At 32.5% G+C, this 16,502-nt stretch overlaps 2 protein-coding genes and 1 pseudogene across 2 annotated transcripts; 2 read left to right on the top strand and 1 right to left on the bottom strand.

The window, feature by feature from the left end:
* The first annotated feature begins 9,582 nt into the window (after positions 1–9,582).
* Positions 9,583–10,470, top strand: LOC114740251 (ATP-dependent DNA helicase PIF1-like). Its single transcript, XM_028928370.1, has 2 exons — positions 9,583–9,691; positions 9,818–10,470. The coding sequence occupies exons 1-2, from the start codon at positions 9,583–9,585 to the stop codon at positions 10,468–10,470; spliced, it is 762 nt and encodes a 253-aa protein (XP_028784203.1).
* A 115-nt stretch (positions 10,471–10,585) lies between these two features.
* LOC114740250 (ATP-dependent DNA helicase PIF1-like) lies at positions 10,586–11,467 on the top strand. Its single transcript, XM_028928369.1, has one exon. The coding sequence runs from the start codon at positions 10,586–10,588 to the stop codon at positions 11,465–11,467; it is 882 nt and encodes a 293-aa protein (XP_028784202.1).
* Positions 11,468–14,255: 2,788 nt separating this feature from the next.
* Positions 14,256–16,502, bottom strand: part of LOC114740249 (acylamino-acid-releasing enzyme-like) — a 41,794-nt pseudogene continuing 39,547 nt past the window's right edge.

Here is a 16,502-nt window from a genome sequence, read left to right as displayed (position 1 = left end):
CCTTGGCGTGATACTAGCATCTCAAATATCGTGGACCTGAGCACTCTCTTTTTCTCTGCCTGTGTCTGTCGCTCACCCAGATTTAATTTTCCTGCATATTTTCTAGCTTAACATATAGGAGGGAAGCAAGAAACATATCTTGTGCAATTATAAGTGGGTATTTAGGTTAACTTCTTGAAAATAATTTGAAAAAAAACTGTCATAAGAACACTTTTTATCACATACTGCAAGGGAGTGTTAACCAAACTATGTTTGGAAAATAGTTTTTGAAAGAAAAGTTATTTTTGAAATTTTTTTTTGAAAGAATATATTTTGTGGAAAAAAATGGTTTTGATAAAATAGGAGTGTTTAGATAGTTGTTATTAGAAGTATTTTTTTTTCATATACAAATTACTAAAAAAACATAAATTAATATAATAATTATATAAAAGGTAGATTTTACTTTATATTTTTATTTGAAGCAATAAATTTGTTAATAATATTTTTTATCAACATAATAAATAATATATAAAAATATAATTAATTAATAATTAATATGCATATATATATTCTTCTGGTTTTAAATATAAAACCCTTATACTTGTGTGTATAAATGGTGTGACAATGTGACATGCAAGCCTCCATTGTTCTGTGCTGACACTTTACTTCACCCCTCCGTCCTTCAATGTCCAACTCTTGTCCTAGATGCATGAAACTAGCATCTCTCAAATATTCTGGATTTTGGATTTGAGACTAAACATTTTTTTCCCTATTTGTCTCTTCACTCACTCAGATTTAATTTTCCTACATATTTTCTAGCTTAACCTGTAGGAAGGATCTTGTTCAATTGTAAGTGGATATTTGAATCTATATAACCTATAAACCTTATAGAGGTTTTGTGATTGGTCCATGTGACAGTCTTAAGAGGTGGTTTTTTTCCCCTCCCATCTAGTTGGCTGTTGATTGTTTACGTGGATGGTTATTAAATTAAGATGAAGTGGCTGATTAAGTGTCTTGATATAGATGTTTCGGTGGCACATGTATAGATATATATTCTTAGAACTTAAAAGGCCTTATTTTGGGGGGAGGGGAACTATCTTAGAAAATGAGGAGGCCTTGAATCACTTGTGGAATAATACAAAGAATTACATAATTACTTGCACTCTTTTCAATATTTTTAAAGGGAAAGAGACTATGAATTAGTATCTAGAGTGATGAAAATGAAAAGGCTTTAAATCACTTTGTGAAATTTAGATAACTCTGAAAATCACTAACTTATCATCTCTTGCTCATTGTGTCTCTCTCTTTTCAATACAGGGGATTTATCCCATCTCTTCTCTTATGAAAACTCAATCATTTTCCCATTACAACCTTTGTTTCTTGTGGAGTTGCATTTAGCATTCTTATAATCTTATTTCCATTATATAAAGACCATTCTACCAATCTCATTTCCTCCGCACCGTATTCCAGTTCTCCACTTTGGTTTTCTCAGCACCAATCTATTCATTAACATGGTATTATAAGTTTTCAATTTTCCCTCAATTTGATCTTCTCACTTCTAAGCATAGTCATGTCCATAAAGTTTTCACCTCTTGATTTATCTTCCTTTTTTTTTTTTCCCTAGATTTGGAGATCGGTTCTCACCAGTGGCACCATCACGATCATCGCAGTTTATCTGTAATCTACAGCTCTCAAAAATTCCTCAATTGAATAATCATTATGCAAGTGAGCTTACCATACCTCTCAAGTTTTAAGTGTTAGGCCCTGATTATGATAAATGTACTGTCTCCGAAAAGGGGTGTCAGAGGTTTTCTTATCACTGAGACCTAAACGTTTGAATTCGCTGGTTGGTGGAGGTACTTATGAAAACTTAAGGTACTATTGATTAGTTCTTAAATTTTCTGGACATTGTTATTAGTGAGAAGATGCAATATGATTATTTATTAAATTTGGCACCAAGTATTTGTTACATTTATTGAAGAATATTCAACGCCCTCCATTTAATAAGATTTATTTTTTCCTCTTTTCTACTCACTTCATCATAAGGGATTTCAAATGTTATGGTTTCTTTCAATTTTCGGGTGTGAAAATTGCACAACTCAAAAAATTAGAAGACAAATTAGCACATGAAAAATAAAATCAGGGTCAAATTTTTGCCTTAATCCTTTTAAATAAATAATGGATTACTGACAAATACAAAGCGCGAATGCTAAACTATGATGTCAAACCCAAAAGAACTTTATCATTTTTTCATTGAAATTTAATTGACATCAAGAATATCGAGAATTTACTAAGCAGGGTCATCAAAAGAAAGACAGCAAAAAAAAAAAAACTAAAGAACAAACTATTCCCAAATTGGCATTTCGAAAGGAAGGGTGAAATCAAGCCTTGAATTAACATGTAGGGAAGGGAATTTTATAATGTAAAGTAATTAATTAAATACAGAAAGAAGATGAGTCTCAACGATCTTCTTAAATTTGAATTTTTAATCTCAAATGAAGAGAATGTTGAGATTCACATAAAGATGATGTATAAATATTTCAAATTAATAATTGCATTTGAATTCAGGATTTAAACATGCCCTTCAAGGTCTGCAGATATAACAAAATCTGTTAAAAAAAAAAGAACCTGTTCTTAAAAAAATCAGAGGGACAGCAAAATTCTTTAAAAAAAAAAAGACTATACATACGTTCAAATTAAAATAATCATTAAATTGTAATATTAGCATATAAACAATCTCTTTATATTGTAAATCTCAACAATCCTAAATCAAGCCTTGAACTCCCCAAAACAATATTAATTATCACTATTTAGTTTTTTTAAAGAATAGATTAATAGGTAAACAAATAAATAAAAAAATATTGATTAAATCAGATTGGTAATTGTTATCCGAGTTTTTATCAAAAATAGTATTGTGCTCTTGAAATTAATATTTTAGATTTTTGAACTATGATAATAATTCACATTTCGAAAAGAATGATGCAATCCAGCTTCAAACTCCCCAAAATAACATTAATTATTGCAATTTAGTTTTTAGTTTTTTGAAAATCAAGTAACAAGTAAATAAGTAAACAAAAAAAAAAAAGATTGAATCGTTTTCTGATAGGATAAGAGTGAAACTTATGGAAAGAGAAAAAATTAACAAGTAAACAAATAAATAGAAAACTATTGATTGACTTGGGTCTCTGACAAGATAAGATTAGAACTTATGGGAAAAAGACACATACTTAAAATATACTCTCCGACACTATTTATAAGCTTCAAAATTCTAATCTTATTTATAATGCACTTCCAGCATATTTCACATAACAAAAATAGTGGAAATAGTGGAACAAGACTATAAATTATCTTACTTGGAAGACACTTCATCAAAACAATCACATTAAATGCGACAAGTAAGGATGAAGAAGTGTTAATTCACATAAGGGACCTTAACCCATAAGAAACCAGGCTTCCATTTTCAATGACTAAAAGACAACTTCTGGTAATGGTGTCATTTGTTATGACAATTAACAAAAGTCAAGGACAATCAATGGAAAGGGTAGGGTTTTATCTACTTACACCGATGTTCTCACATAGACAATTTTTTGTAGCACTATTAAGGATAAAAAATAGTGAAGGCTTGAAGTACTGGTACTAGACATAGAAAAAAAAAAGCCAACAAACTGAACAATAAATGTTGTCTACAATTAGGTTTTTCAAAATGTCATTTTGATTTGACACACAAACACTAATAGTGAGTTCTTCTAATGTAAAAAGTCTTAATAATTAGTTCTTCTAATAAAAAAAAGTCTTGCTTCAACACGTAATACGGCGTTTAGTTAATATTTTAAAAGTGATTTTATTCTGAGTAAAAACTTAAAATGTTCACATTAATTCAAGTTTAGATTGTCACTCTGTGTTTGTAGAATTGTCGAGTAAAAAAACATACGTTGACAATTTATTTCGATTCAATTAGCAAGTTAGATTGTTCCAAATTAAAACTTTATTGTGGCCCAATTGAAAAGTTAGGATGCAGTATAAAATGACAAAATGACAATTTGTGTAAGCACAATCAATGATACTTAAAATACTGTTCCGCGGAGCCACTTCTTAGGTGGCTTATGATCGGCTACAGATACAATTTACTGTTCACAAGCCGGAACAGTAATTTACTAATAAAATATTGCTTCCAATGGCTGCGTGCTAGCTGCATCGTGTACAGTGCCAGCTAATCTAACCAAGTATGGCTCATTGTCTTGCTTATAAATACACACACCAGTTACTATTCCATGGAGCCACTTCTTAGGTGGCTTATGATCGGCTACAGATACAATTTACTGTTCACAAGCCGGAACAGTAATTTACTAATAAAATATTGCTTCCTATGGTTGCATGCTAGCTGTATCATGTACAGTGCCAACTAATCTAACCAAGTATGGCTCATTATCTTGCTTATAAATACACACACCAGTTACTAGGATTTCATAGTCTCAAAGGGTCGTTAGTTGGAATCAGACAGGTGTGCGTTACCAATGGAAAAAAGTGAGTTATGATAGCCATGCATGTTTTTATTAACTTTTTGATCATATTGCACGTTCCTATTTTATTTCTATTTCTTTATTCCACCAGCTCCTTATTTCTCTACTGAGCAAATGACACAAGTTATACCCAAGTCATACTTGTCTCAACTGAAGCTTGGGGTAGCAAACGTGTGGGTTCACATCCAGGTTGATCGCCTGTTGACTAGGGATGCCATTGAACTGGTTGGTCCTGATGATCGCTGTATGAAGCAGATTATGTCTATCGACTTTGTTATTTTTGATGAGAAGGTATTTCACATGGTGACATTGACATGTGTTTTATGGTGTTGTGTCTCATGTTGTTCATGTTATATGTCTGTTAGGGAACTCGGATGCTGGCAACTTTAAAGACTGAACAAAGCAAGGAATTTTTTAGCTGGAGACTTGTGGAGGATGGTGTTTATGACATCATGGACATGCGTGTGTGTCTTGGAGGTGAGGGAGTTCATAAGCTATATCATCTGGAGTTGCTGGATACATCTATCATGTTTGATTCATCTAAACCATTGCCAAGATGCCCTTTGAATCTCAAGGCAGCATCAGATATTACCTGGGGAATGATTGAGCATGAAGGTTTTGTTGGTAAGAAGACGGTACTCCAGATATATGGCCCTTTGTGGTTTGTTTTTTTTCTTCTTCATGCATTAATTGGTTATTATGCAGATGTTTGTGGATTTATTAAGTATATGTCAAACGTCTGTATAATGAAGTTCAAAGGTTTCTATGAGAAGGAAATGGTGATCATGCTTGAGACTTGTATGAGGAAGTTCCCTTGGTTAGTCATTTGTAAACAAAAACTAAACTGAAGCCTCAATATGATTATACTTTAAACCATGTGTCTATGCCAAACAAAAACATAACTTTCTTCTTTTGGCTAGGTGCAAAGACCAAGTCATGTGTATATTGAGAGGTAGATGGGTTGAAGAAGTGAGGAAGCATTATGACTCACTAGAGAATAAGAGTAATGCGTTTGTGGTAGTGCAGTACGTGATGAGTGCATGGCCGTCTAACATTGGTATGTATTTCATACTGTGGACTATGTTGCTGTGGTAAGTAATATTTTAATAGGCTTTTAATATTGAATTGGAGGTCATTTAAGGTTGCCCCATTAAGATCTCTTACAACGATGCAACAAGGGTAATCTTTGATCCACCGTACCCTGAGGTTCAGAGGCTGAAGGAGCTTATGCTGATGCAGTGATGGATAACTTGATATCATGATGTTATGTATGCCGGGTGGAATTAATATTATGTACTATGTATTTTCTTTTAGCATAGTTGGTGCCTAGGCTAGACTTATTTTAAGTTATTATGGTTATGTAATGAGAATCCACCTTACCTTTAGTTTCAGAGGCTGAAAAAACTTATACTACTACATTGATGGGAAAAGTTCCATGCTAATGTTATGTACGCCGAGTGGAATAGTTAGCTTAGTGAGTGCTTAGGGTTGGTCTTATTTTCAATTATTATGGTTATGTAATGAGTATGTCTATGTGGAGGATGTTATTGTCAAGTTCCACTTCGAACTTTAATTTTATCCATGTCAATAAATATTAGCAGTATCTCTTGTCGTATCATTCAAGTGTAGAAAAGGTAAATGAATGCTTGATATGAGTAGATATAAAGTTACAGACATATTAATACTTGATAATATATAAAGTTGAGATGAGAATTGATGGACTGAAGAGTGAAGCTTCAATATGAGATACATACTAAGACGTGATAATGAAAATAAAATCATGCACTACAAAGAAGAGTAACTAAGACCTGGTATAAGTGGTAACTAAGTAAATAATAGGTAAATAGTTCAACTATCATCGTCAAAGGGTTGAGATGAGAATTGATGGACTGAAGGGTGAAGCTTCAATATGAGATACATACTAAGACGTGATAATGAAAATAAAATCATGCACTACAAAGAAGACTAACTAAGACCTGGTATAAGTGGTAACTAAGTAAATAATAGGTAAATAGTTCAACTATCATCGTCACTTGACACAAATCCTAATTGTGGATCGAAATGGCTTGCATTTGGTAGTGTATGAATATTGTTAGAACCCGTAACGTTTGTGCTCACCCCAATGGTCGTATCTGCTTCTGATTGTCTATTTTCTAATGTCCAAACACTCACCTGACCTGTACTCCACCTTGTGCGTCTTCACATTATTGGTTTGATCTTCTTGTAGCTTTGTCGATCGAGATCGTAGATAGTTAGCTCTTCATAGTTCCTCCATGGTATTTTCACTCGTATGAATGGCGTCTGTTCTTGAATGTAGGCCCTCCACCCTTGGTAGTATCTGAAGTCATACATGTCGGCCTCTTCCAATTCATCTGAGTAAAATCCTTCCGTACGTATCACCCCATATATGTGCTTTAGTAGGAGATATCTATCATCATACCATCTGAAAGATCCCACACGAACTCGCTGGCTACATGATAACCATGTGGTGGTCTTTGCAGTTATATCATCTACAGTTACATGAATGCGAAGTGGTCCACACTTAATCCTAAGGTAGGCCACTCCTATGCTATTCCAACACCTAAGGAGGTTGAAGAACTCCACTTCAAGGAAATTGTTGATCTCACTCATTCTTCTAGTGGATATTTTCAGGAGAAACAATCAATTTCATTTCCACGTAATGTAGAGGAGGCTATCCTGTGTTTAAGTAATGGCAGAAACGGTCAGAATAATTTAATGAGGATTTTCGTGATGTGCATTTGCAGTCATTGTATTCAATTTGTGCAGTTATGTACAGCTTGGATGGCTTATGAAGTGACATTAAGAAGTCTGTGTTTGGTCAGATGATTGCTTGCGTTATTTTTATGTTCCTTTCAGTCTGTGTCTGGTTAGAATCGAACTACATGTTGTTAGGAAGTAATTATATGCATTGCATGTTTATTCAATCTAAATTAAACGGTGGAGCAGAGTTTGGTCTTTACTGACACAATATTGCATGAACTGTAAAAGTAGCCAAGCAATTTAAATTAAAGTTTCTGTAATTACAGCTAATGTTTGCAGTCAGTGTAAGGAGACGACAACCATAATTAATTATGAGTCATGTAAATGGTAAGTTCGAGTGCGCCATTTCACTCATTTCATTTATATCTATTTGAAAAAGGAAAGGTATGATGTGATTTGTTACCACAGCAGCAGTAGTATTTTTGTAAGACAAGTAGTGCCAAAATACACATGTTGACAATATTGATTAGGAGTAGGGCAAAATGGGACGAAGGTATGCCTACCTTTTAAGGTCTGATGAGAAAAGTATGAAGACAGAATAGACAGCTTTTTGTTCCAGGTGTTGAGGCCAGATGCTTTTTCTTCATACGAAAAATCGCATGCAAATGAGATTCGACTTTATTACTCATATATCCCATCATGTCAATTTACACATGTTTGAAGTAGGCAAAGTTTGAACATGCTTGAGACTAACATATCCCTTTAATATAAGAGCAATGAAGGAAGTCCACTATAATTAGTGTATTGTGGTGAACATTTTGACTGATTATTTAAACTTTCTTATAAATTAATTATTTCCTAACGAAATATACTAAAAAATATATACTATCATCAAGTTGTTGAATTATTAATTTTGAATTGGGAAAAATATATAAAACCTAAAAATGATAGAGTATATATAATTTTATTAACATGAAATCTATATCAACTAATGAACCTCTTAATTTAAAATTGATATCCAGGTAAAAGTATATCTGACTTTTAATATTAAAAGGACTTTGAGTTCCAGTAATACACTTATTTTGGGGGTGGATTATTTTCAATAATACATTTGTTAGTAGTAATTTTAGACAGTGAGTAGTGGCAAAATACACATGCCGAGATATACAGGTATAATATATAGGTGATGATAACTCTTCTTATTATTGTTTTAGAATATTATCAACTTTTTTTGATATCATATAAACTATGTGCAGAGATATACACAATTGAATTTCAAAAGAGGGGTTTGCCACATGCACATATTTTGTTATTTCTTTCTCCAGAAGATAAGATGAAAGATGTGAATGCAATTGATCGTGTTATTTGTGCAGAAATACCAGACTATGATTCTGACCCTATCCTAGATGAATTAGTTAAAAAGTACATGTTTCATGGACCATGTGGGACAAGCAACCCAAAGTCGCATTGTATGAAAGATAAAAAATGTTCGAAATACTTCCCTAAGAAGTTTATTAGACACACAATGGTCGATGACGAAGGTTATCCTAGCTATAGACGAAGAGATAATGGGCGAGCTATTGAGGTTAAGGGAGTTAGATTGGATAATAGGTATGTCGTACCATATAATCCAACATTGGTTCGAATGTTCAATGCACATATAAATGTAGAGAAATGCAATCAGTCAACTGCTATAAAATATCTCTTCAAGTACGTCAGTAAAGGGAATGACAAAGTTGTTGCTGCAATATTTGATAATGAAGGTGATAATAATGAAAGCGTACATGATGAAATTAGATAGTACTATAATTGTAGATATATTTCTGCATGTGAAGCTTCATGGCGTATATTTGGATTTAGTATTCACCATAGAAATCCTTTTGTTGAGAGGCTAAGTTTTCATCTACCAAATCAACAAAATGTTATTTACTCAAATGAAGAGGATGTCACTGAGTTGCTAGACAAGCCAAGAGTATCTGAATCACAGTTCATATCATGGATTCTTATGAATAAGTCTGATGTTTTTGCTAGGACATTGATGTACACTGAATTCCCTAATCACTATGTTTACCAAAAGAACAAAAGGGCTTGGAAGAAGAGGAAAAAAGGATATGCGGTTGGTAGGATGACGCATGTGTCACCTTCATCTGGTGAATTATATTATCTCAGAGTTTTATTGACCAAAGTAAGAGGTCCTACTTGCTTTGAAGATATAAAGATAGTGAATGGAGTAACGTATGACACATTTAGGGATGCATGTTTTGCATATGGTCTACTAGATGATGACAGTGAGTATATATCTGCTATTAAAGAAGCTTCTGTTTGGGCAAATGGGTCACAGCTCTGAAAATTATTTGCCAATATGCTTCTATGCTGTAGTCTTCAACGACCACATTATGTCTGGACTCAGACAGCCAAACTTATTTCTGAGGACATGTTTTACATTCCTCGAAGTGATCCAATTTATGCATGTAAGTGTTATTCTATTTGTTGAATTAGGAAATTAGGAAATTAGTTTGTTTAAATTTGTGTACAATTAATTTAGGATTCTTATGTTTACATAAAGTTAATTATTAATATCAATTATCTCCATGCAGGCATTAACATAAGTGATATAGAGAAGGAACAAGCTGCTCTTAAAGAGATCGAGACTTTTCTTCGCCAAAATGGTAAGAGTCTTGAAGACTTCCCTTTAATGCCTGTACTTCCAGAGGTTGAACCAATTGATGTAACCAATCATCTTATTATGCAAGAGTTGAGTTATGACAAGCAAGCTTTGCAAGTAGAAGCAAGTCAACTGGCTAAGTCACTTAATACTGATCAGAAAGAGATATATGATAAGGTTATGAGTTCGTTAGACCAAGTTAATGGTGCTTTCTTTTTTGTATATGGTTGTGGTGGTACTGGGAAGACATTCTTGTGGAATGCTTTGACTTCATCATTGCATGGTAGAGGTGATATTGTATTAACAGTTGCATCTAGTGGAATTGCAGCTACCCTATTACCATCAGGCAGGACCGCACATTCAAGATTTGTTATCCCTATTCAAGTTAATGAGTTATCTATTTGTGGGATCAAGCAAAACTCTCCACTCACTCATCTACTTCAAAAGACAAAACTAATCATATGGGATGAGGCTCCAATGGTTCAGCGGTATTGTGTTGAAGCCGTTGACAGAACATTACAGGATATTATGCATTGCACATCTCCATTTGGAGGTAAATGCATCATTATGGGAGGTGGGAGGTGATTTTCGTCAAATACTACCTGTTATACCAAAAGGATTAAGAGCAAATATTGTTGATACATGCATCAATTCTTCTCCATTATGGCAACATTGCACCATATTCAAGTTAACAAAGAACATGCGGTTGTCTTCATCATCAATATCAAACACAGAAGAAAAATTAGTATGGTTCTCACAATGGTTGTTGAATGTTGGTGATGGAAAAATAGGTGTTTCAGATGATGGTTCTGCTAAAATTGAAATCCCATTTGAACTATTGATACAACATGGTAATGATCCTATACATGCCATTGTTGAGTCTACTTATCCAAGAATCATGGATAACTTAGATTCAAAGGAATATTTCAATGACAGAGCGATTTTAGCCCCAACGATTGAGATCGTTAATATTATTAATGATCATATGTGCAAGTCTCTGCCTGGGGAGTCATATGAGTATCTTAGTTATGATTCTGTGTGTAAGACAAATGATAACAGCGACAGCTTTGACAATTTATGCACGACAGAATTTCTTAACACTATAAGTAGCTCAGGCATGCCTCCTCACAAGTTAATATTAAAAGTTGGTGCTCCAATAATGTTGCTTCGTAATATTGATCAAGCTTTAGGATTATGCAATGGAACACGTCTTCGTATATCTAAGCTATGTAGATCAGTTATAGAGGCTATTACTTTAAATGGGTGCATGCCTAATCAGAAGGTCCTAATTCACAGGATGGATATGAATCCTTTAGAAAATAGATGGCCATTCCGCATGCAACGAAGGCAATTCCCCATAACCCTATCTTTTGCTATGACAATCAATAAAAGTCAAGGGCAATCACTGCGACATGTAGGGTTATACCTAAGGAAGCCTGTTTTCACACATGGTCAATTGTATGTTGCATTATCCAGGGTGAGAAGTATGGATGGGTTGAAGATTTTGGTTAGTGATGAAGTTGAAGGTCAAGTGAAAACAACTACAAATGTGGTTTACAAAGAAGTGTTTAGGAATGTGTAGATTGTGAAGCATGTGTTTGATGAATTTCATGTTCAATGTGTGTTTATGTTCGTGATTTGTATTTGTTGAAATTAAATGAATAATGCATAGCATGCAAACAATCCACGTGACATAGATGTAGAATTTTAGATGTCTTAAGTGAAATTTTACTTAAAATTTTACATCTCTTATATTGAATGCTGTACATATCATGTACCATATGTTATGTTTAATTAGTATGAAGAAGTAGATCCAATTCTCGTGAGGAATGCTCCCTGTGCATAGCACGGGTAACAGATGCTAGTTGACAAGTAAAGAAGAAGGGTGTTGAGGGAAAGATGATCAATTCCTCAAAAATCCTTAAAACTTGAGATTAATTTGAACATTTTAAGGTATTTTCTAGTAATAAAATCTCTTATTTAAAACTAAGTGTAACCCTAATTTTTAATCGAATTTTATGTCCATTGCTTAGCCCTCTCATATAGAGTCATATTGCATCTGCCATACGTAAAGTTCACTCCTTCCCGGAATATCCTCACCGTCTGTTTCATCTAAGAGTCTCCTTGTGCCACGTGTCACTAGATTAATCTTTGATAAATCATCAATTTTCCTTTTTCTTTTTGTTTCCTCGCCATCAAATGTTTTCTTACCTCTATATTATGGTTAACACTAACTTTGGTCCTTTAAATTTATCATCATTTTGGTTTTGGTTCTTTAAGTTTCTTTTCATTTAAAATATTGACTCCTACAATCAAATAAAAATTTAGACCATTTTACCCTTTGAGGGATCAAAATTTATAGTTTGAAATTTGAAAGATTAAAACCAAAATAAGGACAAACTTGATAGGCTAAAGATTATATTAATCCTATAATATACCATCCATTTATGTTATAGTACTGTCCTTTTTAGAAGACACAATTAATTAAATTATGTTGTTCAAAATGTTGGTTAAAATTAGTTGAAGAAAATAAATGTGTAAAAAAAATGTAACTTTTTGCCAAAAATACCCTGATTTATCTGAAAGAGAGATAATGTGTTAAAAAAAAAGAATATATGAGAATTAAATGCAATGACATGAGTAATATGAATAATAAAATGATGGTAAAAAGAGAAATTAACAAACAAAATTTGAGACAAGTTGTAAGTGTCTATTATTAAAAACAACATGACATACTCCACAACTATCTTCTATAAAAAAGAACGGGGGGAGTGGTATTATACTTTTTATAACTAATAAATGTATATCGTAGATTTTATACCAACATCAACATTGATATATAAGTTTATTCGTAAGTTATACGTAACTGCAACTTATTAAAATATCTTATGAGAACTCATCTAATTTATATATTGATTTATAGTAAATCAGAGGAAAAATTATTCATAGGTTATAAGTAAGAAAAATTAAATATAAGCAGATCCTCAAATTTCATTTAATATTAAATTCATTTACAAGTCGAGTTGTATCATTTACAAATTAATGTTTGTAAATCAAAGTGTTATACTTATAAGTCGAGTTGCATCATTTACAAATTAATGTTTACAAGTCAAATTTTTATATTTACTTTACAAGTTGAATTGGATTATTTACAAACCAATCCTCTAATTATGAAATTCATTGAGACTTGTTAAATAAAATTCAGGAGACTTTTCTGTATTTAATTTTCTTAAGTAGGATGTACTAGGGATTTTTCCTAGATCATACTATTTACAAGCTATTTCTTATGGTTTAATTTTATTATGCAATGTACAAGAAACATGTTTAATTTGATGGCGGAAAATACATTTAACCATCGCTTTGAAGTTGGTCTCACCAATCTAGTTCGTATGAGCCTCTAACTAACCCGACAAAGGTAAGAAGGAACTGTGACTACTTCTGTAATTCTGCATGATTCTCTCTATTAAGTGGACAGTCCACTGTAATGATGTTATCACTATCTTGGGATACGAGGCCATGGCCAAGAGCTGTACAAAAGAAAAAGATCTATTCATACCAGCAAGCGAGATGTTTCTATAGGTTAAAAGAGAATGTCTTATAATCAGCGTCAACAAGATGAATTTAGTAAGCAAGTCATTCGTAGTTCACAATCAAAGATGAAATTCTTAGATTTATGAAAGGCCAACAATTACAAAAACATAAACCAAGGATGTTTTTATTAACCACGAAGAAAAATTGGGAGCTCGAAAATAATTAGATACTGTGTTAGTTTCAACCATGCGTACGATTAAATTTGATAAATTTTGAAAGTATAAATTAACCTATATCATCAAAATTTAATACTATTTCTAGTATTTAGTATAAAAGCTGGATAATTTATTTGGAGATATTAAATAAATTAAATAAATTAGTTATTTATAATAAATGTGTGTTGGCTTCCTTAAACTATTTTTTTTAAATCATATGCATTGAAATTACTTATTGGTTGGAATCTCTTATAATTAATAGGTATATCTTTCCGAGGAAATTATAAATTTTAGAGACAAAATAGATTGAGATATTATATTTAGGATCAAATCTAACCCCAACTAGATCTAATTGATTAGGCTATGTTTAGATTAAGGGAAAGTGGGAGGAAAATAGGGGACATGGAATACAATGGAGGAAAACTTTCAAAAATAGTAAAAACATCTACTATTTTAGGGAATTTTCTTTCATAGTATTTTTTTTCTTCCCTAATTTTTTTTTTCCATCCAAACATGACTTTCAATTTTATGATAACAACTTCATCTATCTATCATACGTTTGATTCAAGGTTTTCTAATAGTGTTTGATTTTCTTAGTAGCCTGTGCAATACTTGAATACCTTTTCATTTGCAGAACTTCTTGAACCACACCCCAATGCTAAGAAAGCATTCGAACTCAGGCTGTGGTCTGTAAAGAGAAGCCACAACATCAAATATAGTTTCCATTCATTGATGATTAATTTTACCAACAGAAATATACCAGGTGATTTTTTCCCTCCAAAAGATAAACAAATAAATAGAAGGTAAGGTGTCTGATCCAGGGATTTTTTTTTTTACTTCGATTCATCCATCACAGTCACAAATTAAGTAGGAAGATTTTCTTTATTATAACTTACTTTAATATAAACATAGCAGTTACATATTTTCTACGACTGATACCACATTAAGTTTAGAAAAACATTTCATCTGAGTGTCATGTTACAATTGGAAAGCGTGATAGCAAAGATTTGACGTAAATGATCTAAGTACGGTTCATAAAAGATTATGATTTTGATTTCTAGCTCAAAGAAAACAAATTATGATCATGATTCTGTACAGTAGCATGACAGAGGTTTATGTGGGATTTAGCTACCTTTGAAGCGCATGAACATCCTTAGGAAACATAATGATTTTAACCTCAGCTTCTTTCTCCTTCAAAGCTCGAGCATACTGCCAAAAAAATAGGATTGAGCATGAAAAGTTATTATTGTGTTCCTACTTTTAAGTAAAGATAAATAGAAGTTTAGACCATAGGATCAACATTGCACAAAATTGGAGAAGGACTAAGGAAAATAAAAATGGTCAACTGTTAGCTTTTCCTTCAATTTTCAGACTTTTTTTTAAAAAACAAAATTCTAGATTAAGGGAACTTGAAATATATAAGAGGGAAGATTGGGAGGAGTTTAAAATGTCAGCAGAAAATCATTCACTATCCTCCTTAAATAGTGGAAAGTACATTTTACCTCTTTAGACTGAGGCATAATAAAAAATTGGCACGAAATGTGAGGGATTAAAATTAAAGCATTAAATCCCAATTGATTTTTGGAAACTCAAAAGGAACATATAGTAATTATGATGTTTAGTTAAGCCAAGCATTGCAGTTACACAAAAATCAAGAGAGTCAATTAATGTTAAAGTTCTTATGTAACTTATTTGCAATCCGTCATGAATTGGAACACGAAGATCTTGAGCCCCCACTAGGAAAAGCGTCAGTGTCTTCACCTGCAAAAATGTTGAGAAAACAAGTTTAGATGCCAGAAATCCACTGTATGTGACAATGCTAAGTTTCCCACAATGTTATTAGCTCCTTCCAAAGTTGATAGTTCTTGCTACATTTTGACTGGTTTTTTTTTGAAAATTATCTATATATAATACAAAAACTTGAATAAAACACAGTTTTCATAAGATATGTAACTTATTTCTTAGACTCCATGCAACATACAAGAGCTACTCTAGTCACTCTCATATAATGAAACATGACAAGTTTTATAATGACAGAGGAAGTAAATTCAATAAAGCAATACGTGAAACATAATTGAAAGTTTAGATTAGTGGATTTATATTTCCTTTAAGAGGAATTGAATCTAGAGCATAATTTAACAAAAGACCTTTGAGAGGTGTGAAATAGGAGACTTGCTATAAAAGAGAGTCAAATCTTCTGCTGGAGGTGCTTTACTAAAATTATTTCTTGCAATGGTTCCATGGGCCTCAATGTAGCACCAATCCGGCATATCAGTCATACCAACCATTAGTGCAAAGTTACCAGCAGGATTGATAGCTGCTGCTGCGGCAAACTTCTTTGGTGCCAGAAACAATTCAAAACACACACAAAATGAAAAGGATTATAAAAAGCCTAAGTTTTTTTTTAATTACTTGATACAGCTTCCCTTGTTAAGGCCGATGCTGTTATTTTGTGAATCTTATTGATATGAAGTCTAACCGTTCTATCTATCCTACAAAGGACCAGTCCAATTCAAAAGCTTAAACTCATAAGGGCTCATGAATAGCTTTCATAACAATTTTTAATAGCTAAGCTCATATCGAAGTGGTATCAACTTGAAGTGCAAGTAAGCTCATAACAATTCTAGTGTTGTATAACTTTGATGGTCTATTGATAGTTCTAATTAATCATGGATGTTTGCACTAGTTTAGCTGGACAATTAATCTAGTATGTTTGTTTATTTTGGTGATTTGTAATAAATTTATGGTATGTTAGTGTGGCATGCATGAGACTGATATGAACAAATATTACAGAACATATTTTGGCATGCGTGGCGATATGTAAATAAATATTGTGTAAGTTATTTATTTTCATATGTATTATTTAAAAAT

The sequence above is a fragment of the Neltuma alba genome, unplaced genomic scaffold (genome assembly GCF_004799145.2).
Source record: "Neltuma alba isolate B1F8T4 unplaced genomic scaffold, ASM479914v2 tig00003082_pilon, whole genome shotgun sequence".
In the NCBI taxonomy this organism is placed as follows: domain Eukaryota; kingdom Viridiplantae; phylum Streptophyta; class Magnoliopsida; order Fabales; family Fabaceae; genus Neltuma; species Neltuma alba.
Note: the sequence above shows the minus strand (reverse complement) of the source record. Positions and strands in the feature narration are given on the sequence as shown.